General features: G+C 35.9%; 1 protein-coding gene across 1 annotated transcript in view; it reads left to right on the top strand.

Annotated features, from left to right (window-relative positions):
* Positions 1-18740, top strand: part of LOC126970350 (uncharacterized) — a 33357-nt gene extending 14617 nt beyond the window's left edge. The window contains exons 3-9 of the mRNA XM_050816204.1: positions 11293-11409; positions 12193-12318; positions 12892-13053; positions 13917-13995; positions 15339-15447; positions 17586-17692; positions 18724-18740. Coding sequence (XP_050672161.1) covers positions 11293-11409; positions 12193-12318; positions 12892-13053; positions 13917-13995; positions 15339-15447; positions 17586-17692; positions 18724-18740 — 717 coding nt within the window. The remainder of the gene's footprint in view (positions 1-11292; positions 11410-12192; positions 12319-12891; positions 13054-13916; positions 13996-15338; positions 15448-17585; positions 17693-18723) is intronic.
* The last annotated feature ends 405 nt before the right edge of the window (positions 18741-19145 follow it).

Here is a 19145-nt window from a genome sequence, read left to right on the forward strand (position 1 = left end):
AAATTGGTCCAGCCGTTTAGGAGGTAGTTCAATTGTGAATCTAAACCATCCTCGAATCCCCGTGAACTCACACAAAAAATTTCATCCAAATCGGTCCAGCCGTCTAGGAGGAGTTCAGTGACATACATACTCACAGAAGAATTATATATATAAAGATATTCAGTAGGTCTGAGAATCGGCTACTATCTATATTTCATACCCCTAAGTGATAAGTTGTTGTTCACCCTTAACATTTTTTTTTTAATTTTTGGACAATTCTTTTTGTTTTTATTTTATTATGATTCAGCATTGAAAAATACGAGTTAAAATTTTCGCCCTTCTACGATCGATAAATCGAATCGAAAATAGTTCTATTTTTGTATCGCTATTTTTGCATTATTCTGTTCCATTCACAAAACCGCTATAGGGTTGCAAGGTAGCAATCGAATACAAAATAATTGTTGTACGATATATTTGGTACGTCTGAGAATCGGTTGCATCTATTTTTTATGCCTCAAAAATGTTTGTTATTGAATTTTTTTTTAAATTACTTTATAAGGCAATACAATGTTTCCTGGGTCAGCTAGTAATTTTATATTAGTTTACCTGTGGGCTGTTTACACCCATAGCTAGTTGTGTAGTTGTTTATTTGAAGATAAATATCTTTGTGAAGACGTTTAAATTTGGGAGGTAGTGTAACTACATATAATACGGCGTTTTGTTAGATGCGATTGGTTTATGACTTAATTTTGATAAAGAGGCTATTCGAGATGGTTGTTTGTAATTAAACTCAATGATCGTAGCGATCCCTGGCGTAAGCATATCTCTGTTAACTTTTCACGCAGCACCGATTTGGATGAAAATTGTCATCAATAAAAATCATTGAAATCTTTAAAAAATATAATTTATTTCATTTGAATTACACACATGTTCACAATTATAAGTAGCAACTGATACGTAAACTAAAATTTTTTAAATAAAATATAATCAATTTAGAAACTGGAGCTTCCATATATAAAAATAAATAATACTCTAAAATACTCACGTTTACATTATTGATCTTCAATCGGAAAGAGATGGAATTATTCAAGAGTCCAGCTCAGAATTCTCTGTTCGTCAAGTGATAAGCTATTAAAAATTCCTTAACGAGATAAGCACCTGCAGAAATCATTTATCATAATTATATCGCCGGTGTACTAACAGGTCGATTGTTTGAACATTCGCGCGCGCTCAGGGTGAGCAAACCTTTAGAGGCCTTTAGCACGCGAGCTATTTATAGCTGCGTTGAGGTTTGGTGATAAGGAGTTACATGAGCACTGAACACTACACATACGGCACCGTGACCTTTTTTGTTATATCATCGAGATAGCTGACGTTTTATCACAAGCCATTCTCGGTACAGATTGCCTCGTCATACTTGCGATATCCATGCACCGTTTCTCCTGTTAGGCTGTGTGGAAACTGCGCGTTTTTTAAGTTTGTTTCACTTTATAGTTAAGTTTCTACATTTTTTTTCCCGACCATAGTTACACCATTAAATGATATATCGGCCTGAAAGCACCGCGGCAGTATAATACAAAGTTGTAGAATCCTTGGAAGAAAGTTCACATATAAATGAAAAAAACGATTTTAGTTTAGATATTAATTAAGTATTTTAGTGAAGAAGTAGAAAATGAAAAATAAGTGTTGAAGTAGTAAAAACAAATAAATTATCGCAACTAATAATTCTAGAAAAAGAAAAACCGTGTTAAGTATTACAAAAAGTTGAACATGCGTTGAACACTCGTTTTAAAAAAAGTTCTATTACAAATCTATGTCTTTTTGTTATTTAGCGTTCAACAATCTTTAGCTAATAGTTACACACGAGTCGAATCTTGTCTACGATGTGTCTAACGGATAAATCATATTCTTGTGGAAGATTTACCCCGTTATTCATAATAGTCTGCTAACTTAAAGCATTGCTAATTCTCACTCTGTCTTCTTCTATTGACCTAAGTCAGAATGAGAAAAAACATTCCTTAGCGGCTGTTTTAAGTTAGCGGACCATTATGAATAAGGGGGTTCGATTATATGATGACAGATAGATGACAGCTGACAAAAATTGCGTTCCGTTCCTTTAATTATTCTACAGTCAGCGTCAAAAATGGTAACACCCATCATTACCATATACATCGATTCACCGAAAGTGACCAAATAGATCCAAAGTGGTCAAATATATCGGGGATCACCATAAACGTCATAAACATAGCTACATTCATCGCACCAAATATATGGCTACACACAAATTGCCAAAATATAAAACAACCTACAAAGAGTTCAAAAATATGGATACGTTTGTGGAAAATGAACTTTCGGTGAAAGTTTATAGAATTCAAATTAGATTGTCGACAAACTTTAACTTCAGTTGTGCTTGTATGCGTTGTGCGCTTACAACGGCAGACCTCTATTATATCATTTACATACTCGTAGATGCACTACACGTTTCAATAAATTATAAGATGCACGCATTTAACAACAACTGCATTAATATTAATGATGTTTATCGTTTTTGTATAAAATGTCCTCAGGGGATAAGTGTCCTAACAAGTCGTATTGTAAAGCAAAGTATAGACGCTGTTGTTGTAATCGTGGTGTTTTGTTTTTAAGCCTTATATCATACACCATCAGGCGAACGTTGCATGTGTCAATTGCAAGTCTCATGAATTTATAAGAAGAATGTCGTAAATTCGATGATATAAGCTATCGATAATAGGGCATGTTGTCTGATTTAGCAAAACTGTTTGGGAATGTTGGGAAGTATTTGTTGTGTTTGAGGCGCGGGCGGGCGGTTTATTTTGGACACAATGCGGTGCGTAGAATTGTGACTGACACTCCTTCTGGTTTATTATGTACTAGCTAACCCGACAGACGTTGTTCTGTTCATAATATAAAAAAATCTTGTGGGTGGATTATCGTAAAATCCGTTCTTAGCTGACCTCTACTCGACGAAAGCAGTATTCCTACCAAATTTCAAGTCTCTACGCCTTATGGTTCCAGAGATATCGTGATGAGTGACTATATACGTGGAAATCTCTTATATATATATATATATATATTTATGTATTCTGTATTCTACGGTTTTACATAATATGTGGATGGTTGTATTTTTCAACCTTATTTTGATAAAAATATGAAGCATATCTATTTGTTATTCTTGGATTTTGTCAGAATGCCTTTGTCAAGAAGTACAGGAAACTGAGTCATATATTCAGTTTTCATTGTTAAGTCGACATTCCCAAGATAGAAAAATTAAGAATTCCTAGATCCTTTATATAATTTCACGTACCTATTATAGTACTTATCTATAAGTAACTAAACACATACATTTATATGTTTAAGGTATAATGAAGTTGAGCTAGACCATTATACATATTAATATTCAGGTTTATTCCCCAGGGCCTTAAAATAATTTATTTGCCAATTTCTCAGGAGTTCCATAATGCATTTCATTGTTTTGAATAAATCACCTCGACCTCGATAAAGAGACAATAATAGTGGCCCTTGCGTTTAATAAAGAGAAAGCTCGACGGATAATAAAGCTGCACTAAGCTTTACGACTCGCGTTCACGTGATCGCGCGTTGGAAACGCTAAGTGTGCGAATAGCCTTACGCGTGATGCGTTTGTGTCCTTATCTCGTGTTTGTTATGAATGGGCCAGTGTTGCGGAGTTGACGCTTCTTCTCGGACCGATGTTTCGCGTGTTTTCTGATTTTGTATTTCGGACAACTGTGTGGCAAAATATATTTTAGTGAAGTAGGGGAGTGTTTGTGCAAAAAAGTGTTTTGATTGGCGAAGTATTTATATTGCAGGTGCGTAAATGTAAGTCAGATCTAATTTGTAAACCGTCTGGCGATATTCATGTAACTAAATATTGAAGCTAGAGATGCCTGTTGCTGCCGAGCTAAAGTTTCCACAGATTTAGCGTTACTAGTGAGTGAGTGAAGTCCGGACTAGTGTGGTAGCTGGTGGAATAAAAGTTACGTAAATGTTTTTAGAATCTTTCATATTTCAGATCCCCCGCTCTATTACTGTGCGCCAGAAACACGTCTATTCTGTGACATATAATTATAATAATTCATTTTGAGATGACTCTCCATGAAGCACTCTAAAATATATCCTATGAAGATACAGAAATAATACTAATAGTGTTGAAATAAAAATTATCTGTATTTTATTTTTATTGGTTTTTAGTCATTTTATTAAAGACATTATTGACCTATACACATAAACTGTAGATTCATCATATGTACCTTTTTAATTTATTTAATTTTATACTTTATTCTAATTAATTATTATGTTTTTATGTCAGCTCTGTACGCCTAAAACACAAGCTTTTAAGCAAGACTGTACTTTTTTTTGTAATATAATGGGGCTATGTTTTTAACATTGTAGACGTCCAAGTTGGAGACCAGACCGGCAACGGATCTGCAAGATCTCTATTGTTTCATCTGATCTCTTAGATGTCTAAATCAAATCAAATCACGCGCTCTTTAAGGCTGCTTTCCCAAGAAATCGCCAAAATAGCGCATAATTGAAACCATTTCTTGACGCTTTATATAAAGCCTTTATTTTTACAAAAAAATAACTATATTATGTCTACATCATATGACCAGAAAATTATTTTTTTCTTTACATTTCTTTTTTTTTGTAGACAGAGCGATAAAAAATCATCAAAATACCCCTAACTTTTACAGTTGGAGCTAATCATTCAATCTATATGAAAATTGTGCGAAAATTTATTAATTGTACACCAATACTATTAATCATGAAATAGTTTTGTTAAGAAAATTGTATTATGTTTGTAATAAATAAAAAATGCTACGAATTCTATATTAAAACTATGGCGATCTTGTGCGAGGGAGGTAACCTAGCTCCGCTCGATTCCTCAAGGCCATCGGTTCGGTCCCCAGCCCTTAGACAGGGCTGTCATCATTGTCCCAACATGATTAAGAAGTTTTCGACCTACATACAATGTAGACAGTACACGCTGATACGGGTACCGTTTGAAACGGCTTAACATTTAGCAAGCAAGGCACACTATAGTGTGTCATTTTCTTCATCTATCACTTGGCGTAGTTGGCCCTGTTCAGGCTCCATCGTCATGTGACGAATTATGTAATTACAACTGAAACTGAAACTTTATCTTCGCTTCACACACAGCGCGGTTCTTACAGAAGTGACATATTGAAGTTATGAAAGAAATTCCTTTAATTTCGTTTCGACACGAGATGACCAAGTCAATTTTGTGTAATCTTCAGTTTTGCAAAACACTCATCATTAGGGACTCGTGTTTTCCCACCTATTCCATAAGAGACTACTCGGCGAACGGCTACATCAGCTGGCGTTGCGTAGAGACGTCGCTTCACTGTCTGTCTTCTACCGCGTTTATCACGGGGAGTATTCCGAAGAGCTGTTTGATATGTTTTTTAAATGAAAATAAGGGACGAAACGAGCATGACGTTCAGCTGATGGTAATTGATACGCCCTGCCCATAACAATACAGTGCTGCTCAGGATTCTTGAAAAACTCCAAAAATTCTGAGCGGCACTACAACTGCGCTAGTAGTCACCTTGAGACATATGATGTTAAGTCTCATTTGCCCAGTAATTTCACTAGCTACGGCGTCCTTCAGACCGAAACACAGTAATGCTTACACATTACTGATTCACGGCAGAAATAGGCGCCGTTGTGGTACCCATAATCTAGCCCGTATCCTGTGCAAAGGAGCCTCAAACTTAGATTATCATCACCGCCATCTGAATGTCTGGCGATCCTCTATGGTTAAAAAAAAACTATTGATATTACTCAACATAGCTCTGCAGACTCGATTCTTTTCTCTTACGCACTATTTCGAGTGTAAATTTCGCGGCTTGTACTTTTAAGCGTAATAATAAATTGTATTAATGATTCTGGTCTACGTAGAAGACGTGTAATGCGTTTAATATTCTTATTATAGCCCAGTTGTTCGTGATTTACTGTCGAAAATGAAATGATGATTCAATTTTATCTTTATGATAGACATTCCTCTGTGATCCGATGTGTCGTAAATATGTTTAAGCCGGTTTATATTTAGATGTAAATGTAACAATTGCATATATTACACTTGTTTTAATTTAAAACATTTGTTATATAATATTTTTTATCAAATTTAAATTAAATTAGCTTGCGGGGGTTTTATAATTTGAATGGTTTTAACTTATTTTCTATTATTAATCTCTTTTCTTCCATTACAGAATTACGAAACTGTATTTGAAAACGTCTATATGTTGTGTATTTATATACTAAACTGCTGAAATCTATATATAATTGATTGTGTCTGTGTGTGTGTGTGTGTGACGATGGTCAAATCTAGGATGCAGTGAGACGTCTGCTAAATAGTTTGGGTCGAAGTAACGAGTTTATGTAGAGAAGAATACACGGCGTTAGTAGGTAAACTGAAGGATTAGGAAGAAAGTATTTTAAAATAATTCAAGTATTTATTTTTACAGTTACATTCTAATACCCTTAAAATATATTGAATATTAACAAAATATGAGTTGAATGTACAAGAAATGAAGGTGTCACAACATGCGCAGTCTCTGCTTTCGTGACACTAAGAACACAATAATATAAAATAAAAAAATTACAAAAAAAAAAAACTTAAGTCATTTGGCGCCTAACAATCACGTAACATTTTTTTAAACTCCGGTAACGAATGCTTAAAAATATCTACCTCACCACAGATGGAGTTATAAAGTCTTGATAGACGTGGTATGGGAGAATATTGCTTAAGATTATATATATATATATACATATTGAACATATTATATATATAAACATACATACATAAACACATTCACACACACATACATATGGATATTGTAAACATACCGTGTGCGTCTTTCATATCTAAGTAATCCAAATGCTTAAAACGGCAGGCTGATGCGACACAACAGTGTTCAGTTTCTACTGGCTTTGCGAAGCCGGGGCGGGTCGCTAGTTTAATATAGTATCAATTCATGAGTCTTATTACGTGTCCCCAATCCCCATATGTATAACTTTGACATTCACGAGTGTCATTTCTGACCTATTTGAATAATTGAATTTAGATTTGATTAGATAAGGCTACTCTTAATCTGTGGCATCTGCGGTGACGTCAGCAGATAGTGCCAGCAACATAGCACTATCATGTTTAGGTCTGTATCCTCAATATCTTAGGTAGTGTTGATTGTAAGTAATGAAAGTATCATCTCTGAACATTCTTAAGTAGTGCACTTAACGCTGGTGAAAATTGTGATTGTCCACATGACAAAGAATTTTGACGTTTGATTTGAATTCAAATTGAAATATTTTTATTCAAAATAGGATTTAAAATCACTTATTGAACGTCAAAAACTACCACCCATTCAAAAGAGACTGCCTCAGACCTGAGAAGAATGGCCGCAAGACGTCAGCGGGCTTTTTTTTTTAAATATAAAATATGGATTACAATGTGATGTCGTACAATAAACATTTATAATTAAAGAGCCTGAGGGTGTTCGCTTTATTCCCAGTCCGTGGTGTCATTAAGAAAATCGTTTATGATATAATAACCTTTCCCACACAAACGTTTTTTAACAATTCTTTTAAATTTCGTAACACATTTGTTTTGTACATTTTCTGGGATCATATTGTAGAAGCATATACATCGCCCAACAAAAGATTTACTAACTCGACCCAACCGAGTAGTAGGCATACCAATTTTATGTTTGTTCCCCTTGTTAACATTATGAATGTCACAGTTTCTAGAAAATTCCTCAATGTGCTTATGAACATACAGAACATTATCAAATTATTTCTTTAATTTTTTCTCTTAATGATTCTTTAGGACCTAGGTTATAAATCGCGCAGAAGCAGAAAACTAGTAAGTCTTCCTATTGAGATTTTTCATCACTGTTTGAGTTATTTACAATACACATTTGCAGCAATAGTCTGGTCTGATCTCAAGAAGCTGTATTCCACAATATGGCGTGCCACATCCGCCGTTCTATTGAGTTAGCGCTTGAAACTAGTTTCAGCCGCTTTTTCGGAGATAATTCATTGTTATGATCATTACTATAATTGAATATACTTCAATGAGGATTTGGTTCTGAATTCCGTTAAAACAGTTTATTTTTCAATATATTCACGCGATTGGAGAATTTTTGTGCACCATTAAACCACGAAAAAGGCGACGATTTCGAAAATAATTTCAATTTTACCCCATTATTTTAATTTGTTAAAATTCTTGACAACTTTGTATTTAAAGTGATTTCCCTCTTGACTGGGATTAAATTTACAAATTTAATTTGTCCTAGGACGATTGGCTTTAGGGGTTTCCAACTTCCAATCTCGAAGCCGATAATTATTTTTAAGAAAAGGAATCTTTCATTCTCTACCATGGCAAATACTATTTAGACATATTTATACGCTTCTGTAGCTGAGACGCTTTTGAGACTGGCGATACTTTTCTTACGCCTCGTGTCCTTTTGTCCTCATGAAGTAGGAGTGTTCGAGTGCTCAGTTGGTTAGAGCACCCGCACGGAACGCCGGAGGTCGTAGGTTCGAGTCCCGAATCGTTCATAAAATTTTGTTTTCCAAATTTTATTTGTGTATTAATCCCAGAAGTGAGGGTTATCACTTTAAAAAACATAAACATAACATAGTGTTCGAAGAAAATCCATTGAACAGCATTCTGATCTTTCCGTAATCGGCAAGTGTCCCCGCGCCACGCAATGCCAAAGATCGGCGCGATTTTGGAGCGTGCGCTCAGCGGCTTGTCAATGCGTATTATTTTACGTGTATTAATAGATTGCTTATAATTAGGATGATATGAGAGAATGTATAAGAAAGCTATTGTAACGAGCTATAAGACCATGCAAAATAAACTATCTTATAAGCAAAATGAGGCTCAGAACTTGGTCAGGGCGTAGTGTGTCGTACGGCACTTTCGATATTGGTGTACATGAATTATCTAGTGCCAAAGGGCACTTCCCGATTTTGGCAGGTATATTACCAATATTCGGTATGGCAGTACCCGTCTTACTAAAAATAAGGCCTTTCCTATTACCAGTAACCATTTGATGGGCTGATCCGAGTATTATTATAACCATAATAATAACTATTTCTGCCTTGAAGCAGTAATGTGTAAGCAATATTGTGGCGGCGGTGGTCACTTAACATGAGGTGATCCATATGCTGGTTTGTCCTCCTCTTCCATAAAAATAATATCTACCTAAATCATTTAAGAATATAGTTTATTTAAAAGTGTTAGATTCGAGTGCTTCTTGTATTAAAATGATTGTGTAATTCCATATTTGCATTGTATCATTGAATAGTTTTTGAGTTTTTATTATTGTACATGCTGTACAATAATAAGGTAATAGATACTTTTTTCAAACAAACCTAAGCCCACTGTAGTTACACTTAGTTCGGTATTTCTATGGCAACAGACTATGTATCTAGTTTATAGATTTTATTTAAAAAAATTAAAGATGCCACGCAATCAAGCATCTAATAGTTGCCGTAATAAAAAAGCTATGTTCTTAGGTATTGCGGTATCTAGTTGGAGCGCAGTGGAGACCAATCCTTAATCTAACGTTATATTATTAGCTGCGCATACATGCAATATAACGTTATGATTGAATAATGTTAAGAAGAATTTCTTAATTTTTTTAAAATAATTTATTTATTACAAAATATACAAACACCAATACTTGGAGATTTTCAAAAAATATTAGTGAGCTATTTGAAAAAAACTGTTTTAAAGCGTTAAATTTTAACGGTTAAAAAATTTAAGAAAAATCTGAGTTACCCTCAAGTTGCGCGTAAAGAAATTTTACTTCAAAAAATAATATATCTCCAAAAGGTCGATTGAATAGGGCTCGCGTGTTTCCCTAATCGGATTTCGCTATTGGCCGTGTGGCCCCAGAAGTTAGTTTATTGGTACAGGTCAATTACTTACACTGGAGCCCGGTGACTTGCCTTGTTGACTTGCTCATTTAAATGTTGACCTCTCATTGTTTATTAGATCTCTCTCTCTTTTATGGTCACGTGACTGTGGGTTGTTGATTTTTAGGGCTCCGTACCCGGAATGTAACCAGCCCTATTTCTCACACTGAAGTGTACCGCACAGATAGACAGCTGAAATTGTGGCCGAGTGTATATAATATCACTGTTGCCGCTATTAGCAATAATTCGCAGTTGTGGATACTGCCAGATAGAAGTGAAAACTTAGAACTTGTAGTTTTGAAATTTGAAATTTAATTATGCTTAAAACATTTAAATTATTAATTTCAATTTATTTTTAAAACTTATTTTCAATAATATATTCATCAATAAAAACACTTTCAACAATGCACAGTAGTAGTAATGTAGAACAATACGTCAGCTGTATAGCTACAGATATACTGCTATAAGCATCCAAATAGTGTCTAACTTCATATATTTCTTTAATTATTTATTAATCGCGTGCGCCAGTCATGAGCGTGTCGGTAACGCGAACCCGTACGACTTTCCCCTACCAAAAACCGCCCAATGCGGCTAAAAATATTTTCACTTCAATAAAAACATGATGGTGAACCCGAACATCTGCAAATATGTTTCTTTTTCGCCATGCACTTTTTGATAAATCTGAACCTGAATGAATGTGATCGGTAAGCGTTTTCTATAATATAATGGATTTGGTAGTTTTGTTTGTCGCTTGACAGTTTGACGATGACGGATGAATATAAAAATCTGGATTGAAAATAATTTTAAATGAACAATCGATTATTTATAACGGCCGAAATGATTCACCGCGAATTTTAGATAAATAGAATCCGAGTTTGACATCCAGAAGCACCAATACTAGTGGCTCAATGGTAGAGGTGACGTTAAAGAAATATTTTTTAGCGTAAAACCGCGTTATAAAATATGTTTAAATACAATGTTTTATTTGCTATCGCTTTTTTAAGGAAATAACTTATATATGCCAATGTTTATGGTAGCACTAGACTTGGGGGATTGGATGTCTATTTAGGGTGAGAATTCAGATTTGAGAAGTAAAATTCCCAACAGTATGCTGACTCAGACACCATTATGGTTCCTTAATGTTCATATTGTTATTACTTATAAGCTTTCTGTAAATTTTTTGAACCAAATAAAAAAATAAATAAAAAAAAAATGTTAAATAAATAAAATTCCTCATTTAATAGTATTAATAATATTTGGTATTATAAGTTGTATATAGTATCTTTCTTAGTACACGTGATTGGCAAAACACAACGATATTTCCAGATGACATCGGGTCTACACACCCACGGCCACCAGATATCCCAGCCCACCCATCATCTCGACTCCTCAGTTCTACCAGCCAAGGAAAAGACTGTGCATGGCAAGGAGAAAACGTTCAAGGTAAAATAGTTTGAAATAAATTATAATTTATATCTTATAACTAGCTTCTGTCCCCGATTTCGTTTGTATTTAAATCGTATAGCGCGTCCTCGTAAAGTCGCTTGAAAATAACAAATTGTAAAGTTATATGTAAGCATTGTTGAATTGTCAATAAGTTCGGTAAGACTGAAGTCTGAACTGAGTCTCGTGCCAGGTTTTGGCGAGACAACACGTCCTGAGGATGCCTCGTGTAGAGGCGAAACACGTGTCGAATTGTTTTAAAAACAAATATTGGCGGAATTAATACTAAAGCAAACTTAAATCATTTGTATAATTATGGATTTCCACAAAGTAACGCCTAATTCAATAAATTTTCTTAAGTTCGGTTTTATTTAGTGGTTATTTTATGCTTCAAATTTTTTCATCAATTTGTCGCATGTCGCATAACAGCTGGACGCGCAGTAGGGGTATGTTGAATATTAATTTTAACTACCTCTTTCAAGTCAGGTTGGAAGAGTGCTTTTCTATCTGATTTTTAACAGCATTATAACTCGGTACTTGCATAATTAAATTTTGCATTATAACTAGGTATTAGGTAGTAGGTAGGGTTGAAATCACTATCTTACCAATGAGCATTCGATACCTCGTGCCCGCTAACCTCCGTTGGTTGACTGTATTGTTTGCATTGTAAATATACCACCCTTGAAGTGAGAGAGTATGCGACAGAGTTACTTTTACATTTATAATACTGGTATAGAAGTATGGAGTAGATTTTTTAATAATATGTTGTTTTTTTTATTGAAGGTGGTGGACGGAAGCGAGGTGATGAAGGCGCCGGTGCTGCCTCCGCGACCATACAACGCGATCGCCATCATCCACACACAGCAGAGCAATACCTTCGACATGCTTAACTCACTCACCACTAGCGTAGTATGTATACATTAAGCATTATATAGACAACAAGCAAATATGCAAATATGTCGGTCTCTGTGAGTCTTACAGTGGAGGCTCCTTTGCTCAGGATGCCGCCTAGATTATGCGTACTACAACGGCGCCTATGTCTGCCGTGAAGCAGTAAGTAGTTAGTCTGAAGGGCGCCGTAGCTAATGAAATTAGTCGGCAAATAACACTTAATATCTTATGTCTCAAGATGACGAGCGCAGTTGTAGTGCCGCTCAAAATTTTTGGGGTTCTTCAATAATCCTGAGCGCCACTGCATTGTAATGGGCAGGGCGTATCAATTACCATCAGCTGAACGTCCTGCTCGTCTCGTCCCTTTGTTTCATTAAAGAAACATGTTTTTGCTGTTTGGTGTCGAATGTATAAAGTACTATCTTCGCGCCTCCATAGGGCCACTGGAAACCCAAGCGCTGGTAGCTATCGGTCAACGGATCAGCCTGGCTATCCAACGCGGAAATGCTGCCAGTATTTGTGGTACACTTCCCCCTACTATGTAAGTCTTAAAGAATTTGAACATATTGTTACTAAACACTATATCCCCAGGCAAGTCAGCCAGTGGTAGGTGTGGGCGTGGGAGTCGGAGTGGGAGGCTACCGGCGTCGCAGCTCGGGCCAGGGCGGCCTGTGCGACCCCGAGCTGGATGACAGCGGCAACAAGCTGGTGGCGCGACTCGAGGACGACGCCTTCATCTCCGAACAGGATCTGGTGAGTGGAAGATATCATCATTAACATAGTTCTTCTTTTGCTGATAGTTGTCAAAAGTGTGGAATGAAAATTCTTTATGAGGCGTAATTCCAGAAAAATGTTCCAAAACCACAATCATGTCGAAGTTGAGTTAGGAACACAAAACTGGTCACGTGATTCATATTAACGGACTGCCAAAAAATGGCAGCCCTACTGTCACTCTATAAATGACATCATGGCTTAGTAGCCCAACCCGCATGTATGGAATACACTAATATTTATTAAACTTTAAGCACGAATTCCTTAAAATGTGATGTTTGCGGCTTGGAACGTTATTCAAGAACTACGTCTAATTTGTCTGTACAAAATAATAGTTTTGGTGGCACATGTAGGCAATCAAAACTGTACGAGATGTTGTCTCACTTTTGGTCACGGGTGAAACAACTGTTCTTCAGTAACCAACTGATGGCCGATTGGAAATGCTGTTCCCGTTGTGTAACACGGATAATGTTACTCTCGGTATCATGTTATTGTTAACACATATCTAATTCAGACTAGATGTCAAGACACTACAGGAGATTTATTTATAATTGTAAAAGTGAAGTATAATCCGCTCTTTTGAGTTACGGTATCCACTCTTCATTACCCATCATCCCTCCATTCAAAGATATTCGTCACACCACATAATGCTGCTGGTCTTGTGCACACTTGTCAACAGACTAAAGAATAATTGCTATTGGTTTACCGATTAGGAAATCAAGTTTTATGTACAAAACTGACAAATTGTATTCTATGAGCTTGTACGGAAACCTCGCTGTGGGAGTCATACACACACTTAGCCGTTTTGATAGCTTTTAATGTGGATGATTTGTCTTAATCAACAGGAGGAGAACATCCGGTTCGCGTCTGATGCTACGAAAGCAGACACTTCAGACCCTGAACAACCTCAGGAGCAACAGAATGGTATTTTCCAACAAATTATATTATTTTATACAGTATGACTTGTGAGACTTAGCATCTCATATATATATTTAGGGACAGTATTAGCTACCCAATTCACGTTCTAATAATGTAGTTAAATAAGGTGCTTAATATTTGAACAGTATTTATTAAATATATATGAAGTGTGAATACACCATCACAGTGCGCGACTATTTCATTAGTTAAGCGCAAGCGCCGACAGCTCCGTGTGTTCGCATTCCCGTATCCTACTTGCGCGCACCAATTGGCGTGTAATATGTGTAATAAACAACTTATTTTTTGTTTAAATTTACTTAGGAGTCAAATAAAATTTATTTTTAACTAATTTTTCTTTATATAATATGATCGCCAAATATCACGACCTCGACTATCGTTAGTGTCTCACCCGCCATGTTTAGATTTGTTATTAAAACAATATTACACAGTACTGTATCAAGGATAATAAGAAACAAATCAAAAACATGACTTCTGCATTTTTAGGTCTATTGTGCTGATATTTTATGATTAACATTTTATCTGAAAACCAAATTATTTTAAAGTGAGATCTCTTAACCTCACAGTGTAAAAACAGTAACTTGTAAATAACATGCACGCGTAAAATTGCACTAGCAATGTACCAAATTATTTTATCGAATAAACTGGCGGTAAAAGTCTGCGTGCGGAGTGGGAAGATGCAGTGTATGTTGATCGTTGATGTTTATTCATCGAGAAATAGCCGGCGTTTCTAAGGTTCGAGTATATTTTTTTATATTATGGTATTGCGTTTACTGGAAAGGAAATATGTTAATGGTTTTTGTTACTGACAAATTGGATGGGTGGATTAATTAATTTGAAGTACATAGAAGAACTGTTAAGTACATATAAAACAACAGTAAAACTAATATAATTAAAAAAAAATGTGCGTGACTGTAAAAATGAGCAACCACACCCCTACCGTTTCCGCTCTTTTTTAGGTATCGCGAACTATAATAAAAATATTATATAGTAACACTAGCCGTTCCCGCCCGCTTCGCCAGACGAATTTTAAAAGGAATTCGAAATAGAATAAATTTCGCATCGAATGGTGGTAGTTTCATGCCGATACGATCAGTGGTTTAGGTGTGATTGAGTCTCAAACTAAGACCATTTTCGTTATAAATATAGACAGAGTAAGTAGTTTTTATTGAAAATGACAACACTGCCTATGTATCTTGCGACGGAAAAAAAAAAGAAAAGTTACTTTCAACACTAGTTACATTTGAACAATCAGTGAATATATTATATGTTATATAATATCATGTATTATAATTAGATCACACATTAATTATTTATGTATGTATTTTTAGGTCTGGTGTATGGTCCCATCTACGAGCTGGAGAAACTGGAAGACAAGGATAAGGATAAGAGCGAGAAGGAAGATGAAGAGGAACCTATCGGAGTCTCGCCTTGTGGAAGGTCAGGGCATATTTTTTTATTTTTTAACGCACTTGTTTCCTTACTAGTTACATTGCTTCACTGTTTAGCTCATTGGAGTATAAAAGCAATATTCTTTTCAATATTTATACGGAGCACATTATGAGGATAGCTCTAGAAGATTGGACAGATGGCATACCAATTGGCGGCAAAAACATATCCAATCTCCGATATGCCGACGACACCACGTTAATAGCGACACGTAAGGAAAACATTGATGAATCATTACATCGTATCGAGCATACCAGCCTCCAGTATTGCCTTAAAATAAACCGGCAGAAAACAAAAATGGTGATTGTCGATCGAAGTCAAAACAATGCACCAGACATAGTTGAGATTGCTAATTGCGAGGTTGTACAGTCATACATATACTTAGGATCACTGGTCGCTAATACTGGTGGCTCGGAAGACGAAATTAGAAGGCGAATTGCTATTACCAGATCTGCAATGCAGAAGTTGACGAGGATATGACGGGACAGGAATATCACCAAAGCTACTAAAGTTCAGTTAGTAAGATCTCTAGTGTTTCCCATACCACTATATGGTGCCGAAACATGAACAGTCAAAGAACGAGAGAGACAAAGGATTCACGCACTAGAAATGTGGTGTTGGAGACGAATGCTACGAGTATCTTGAACACAACTCCTTACAAACGTCTCGATACTTGAAGAGCTCATGGTGAAAGAAAGGCTTTCATCTATAGGTTAGAGCCCGTATCCTCAGATACTTCGGACATATCACGCGACGTGGAGAGCATGCCATAGAGAGACTTGTTGTTCAGGGAAGGGTCAACGGCAGTAGGTCAAGAGGACGCTCCCCTATGCGCTGGACAGACCAGATAAAAGCCCTAACTAATATTCCCCTCAACACATGTGCCAGAGAAGCAACAGCCAGGGATAACTGGCGTAGAACGAAAAAGAAGTATAAAAGCTTTGCGAACGGAAACGTCTCCACTGTCTCCGTCTGTTTGTCCGGTTGTCTGTAACAGAGAATTTGTCTAAGTATTGCCGCTAAAACAAATAGAAATCAAAATGGCGAATTAAAAATTGGCTAAAGCTAAATTAAAATATTTTTTTAAGTATTGGAATTATACATAATGTGTAGTGTTATAATTTGAACGATGGTATGGAACCCTTATGAATAACCTTTATTAGTGAGTCCGATTTAATTTTTGGCCATGAGATTAATTATTAGTATTTATGTTCTCTGTCTAAGTCTGAAACGGCTTGACCGATTTAGATAAAAGTAAGTTTGTAAAGTAATATAAATTGCCTAAATAATAAGATGTGACTTAGCTCAGATCAGTATGTTGGAACTAGGATTTAGCTTTAGAAACGCGTCACGGTGTTAGATTCGTTAAAATATATATGGTTTCTAGAATCATGGATCTAGTTTTTATTTTGACGCAGATGATTTTTTTTATCGAAGAGGAGGACAAACGAGTAAACACTTAACACCAGGTGAGTTAAGTGTTTACCACCGCTCACATTCTCTTGCAACGCTAGAGGAATCCCAGGAGCGTTGCTGCCTTTTAAGGAACGTGTACGCGTTTTTTGATGGTAACCATGTCGTAACATAAGATACATAATAGCTTTAAGGGTAAATGTATACACTTCTACAATAAAGTCCCAGCCACTGTTCAGGCATTATCTATAAATAAATTTAAATGTTTTATAAAAAAATGGCTCTGTCGTAAATCCTATTACTCCACTGCTGAATATCTAAATGATCGGACAGCCTGGGACTAGATTGTGATTATTTTATAGCGACTGTACAATATTGTATATTTTTATTGAAAAGAGCGCAAAAAAAAAGAATGCTGGGAGAGTTTCTTGCGCCGCTTCTTCTCTCTCAGAGCGCCATTTGTTTCCGAAGCGGTAGTAGTATCTAGTAGTATAAGAAATGACATCAAAAAGAATTCTAAAGGAATCAATTTTGAGAAAATAAATGCCTTTTATGTATATTCCTGGAAACCGCACAAGGAAGCTCATTAGCCACAGCTTTGTGATTTGTGGAAGGAAGTTCCTTGAAAACCGCACTGTGGAGGACCGCCACACATCCTGATGGTGGGATGATAGTCTAAATTGTCTTGTGAATATAAGTTGTTATTGTGTTGCCAGGTTCTTCAAGTACGACAAGGAGGTGGGTCGCGGCTCGTTCAAGACGGTGTACCACGGGCTGGACACGCAGACGGGAGTGGCCGTGGCCTGGTGCGAGCTGCTCGTTAGTATGCGTGCTCTGGCGACATGTGGAGTACGACTATATGTAGCGGGAACTGTGGGAGAACATCAATCATGTTCATTACATATAGACAAATCACGTCGTATAAAAACAACGCCAAAATTTGGAACATAACACAAATTAAATAATAAGCTTCGACTGCTATGTATATACATTGCATTATTTATTACAGTTATTTAACATATTCTTGGTCAATAAGCAGCAATGTATAACATTTATTCAGATTAGGTTGTGTTGAAATTATAATCCGATTCAGACAGTGACAGTTGTCACATCACTAAGGAGATACTTTGTCTTTAAGCATACTAATTTTGCCGTTCCGCTATCAGACAGCGACTCATATATCCTTATATGTGTATACAACGTCATTTGTTTACATAGATAACTAGATAAAATACACAGTATTTGTGGTGGAAAAACTATTGAGCTACAAGCAATAGGTAAAGGAGGTTTTAAGTCTGAAATGGATTTCGATCTTAGTCCGACATATGGGCCCTGCCCTCTCGAAAAAATAGATTCTATATTAAATACTAGCCGTTCTCCGCCCCCTTCGCTGGGTGAACTTTGTAAGGAAATAAATTAAATTTTATTCTTCTTATTACAAATACAATAGTAGCCATAAACCATCTAGGATAAATTTCGCATCGAATGGTGGTAGTTTCATGTCGATACGATCAGTGGTTTAGGCGTGAAAAAGCCTCAAACAAAGACCATTTTCATTAAATATATATAAAGATTTAATGTATTATTGGTTATTTCTAAAATTATTTCAATTCAGGTTGTCAAGAAAGAAGTATGAACAAAACTAAATAAAAATATATATATTTTAAATAAAACTTAGTAAATCAAATAATTTTATAAGCATATCAGGCAAACATTCGTACTAAATTTTTATTGCAGTAACTTTGTTAGTTCCGCTTTGTCACCACACAGTTTGTGCTATGGACAGATGATGTTGCGTAAAATAGGCCATCTGCTCGTTTCTTGGCTTTTTCTCATATTTTTTTTTTATTTTAGGAGAAAAAGCTGAATAAGACCGAGCGGCTTCGATTCCGTGAGGAGGCGGATATGCTGAAGAAGCTACAGCATCCGAATATCGTGCGCTTCTACAACTACTGGGAGGGAGTCGTGGCCAAGAAGAAGAACATCGTGCTCATCACCGAGCTGATGGTCTCTGGGACGCTCAAAACGTACGGCACCTGTACATCTATATCACGGTTACATTATCACTGGAACTGACGTCGATGACGTCACATTGTTACTATGTGCAAAACAAGCATCACTAGTACATTATTATTAATAATATAAATTAAAAAAAGGGTATTATTAATTGATGTAAAGTTATTGTCTTGTGATGCTTATTATTATTTTTATAATAATGAAAAAACAAAGAATGGATCTGGGTTAAGTAAAAAAAGTATTTATTAGTAATTTGTAAT

The sequence above is a fragment of the Leptidea sinapis genome, chromosome 20 (assembly GCF_905404315.1).
Source record: "Leptidea sinapis chromosome 20, ilLepSina1.1, whole genome shotgun sequence".
Taxonomy (NCBI): Eukaryota; Metazoa; Arthropoda; class Insecta; order Lepidoptera; family Pieridae; genus Leptidea; species Leptidea sinapis.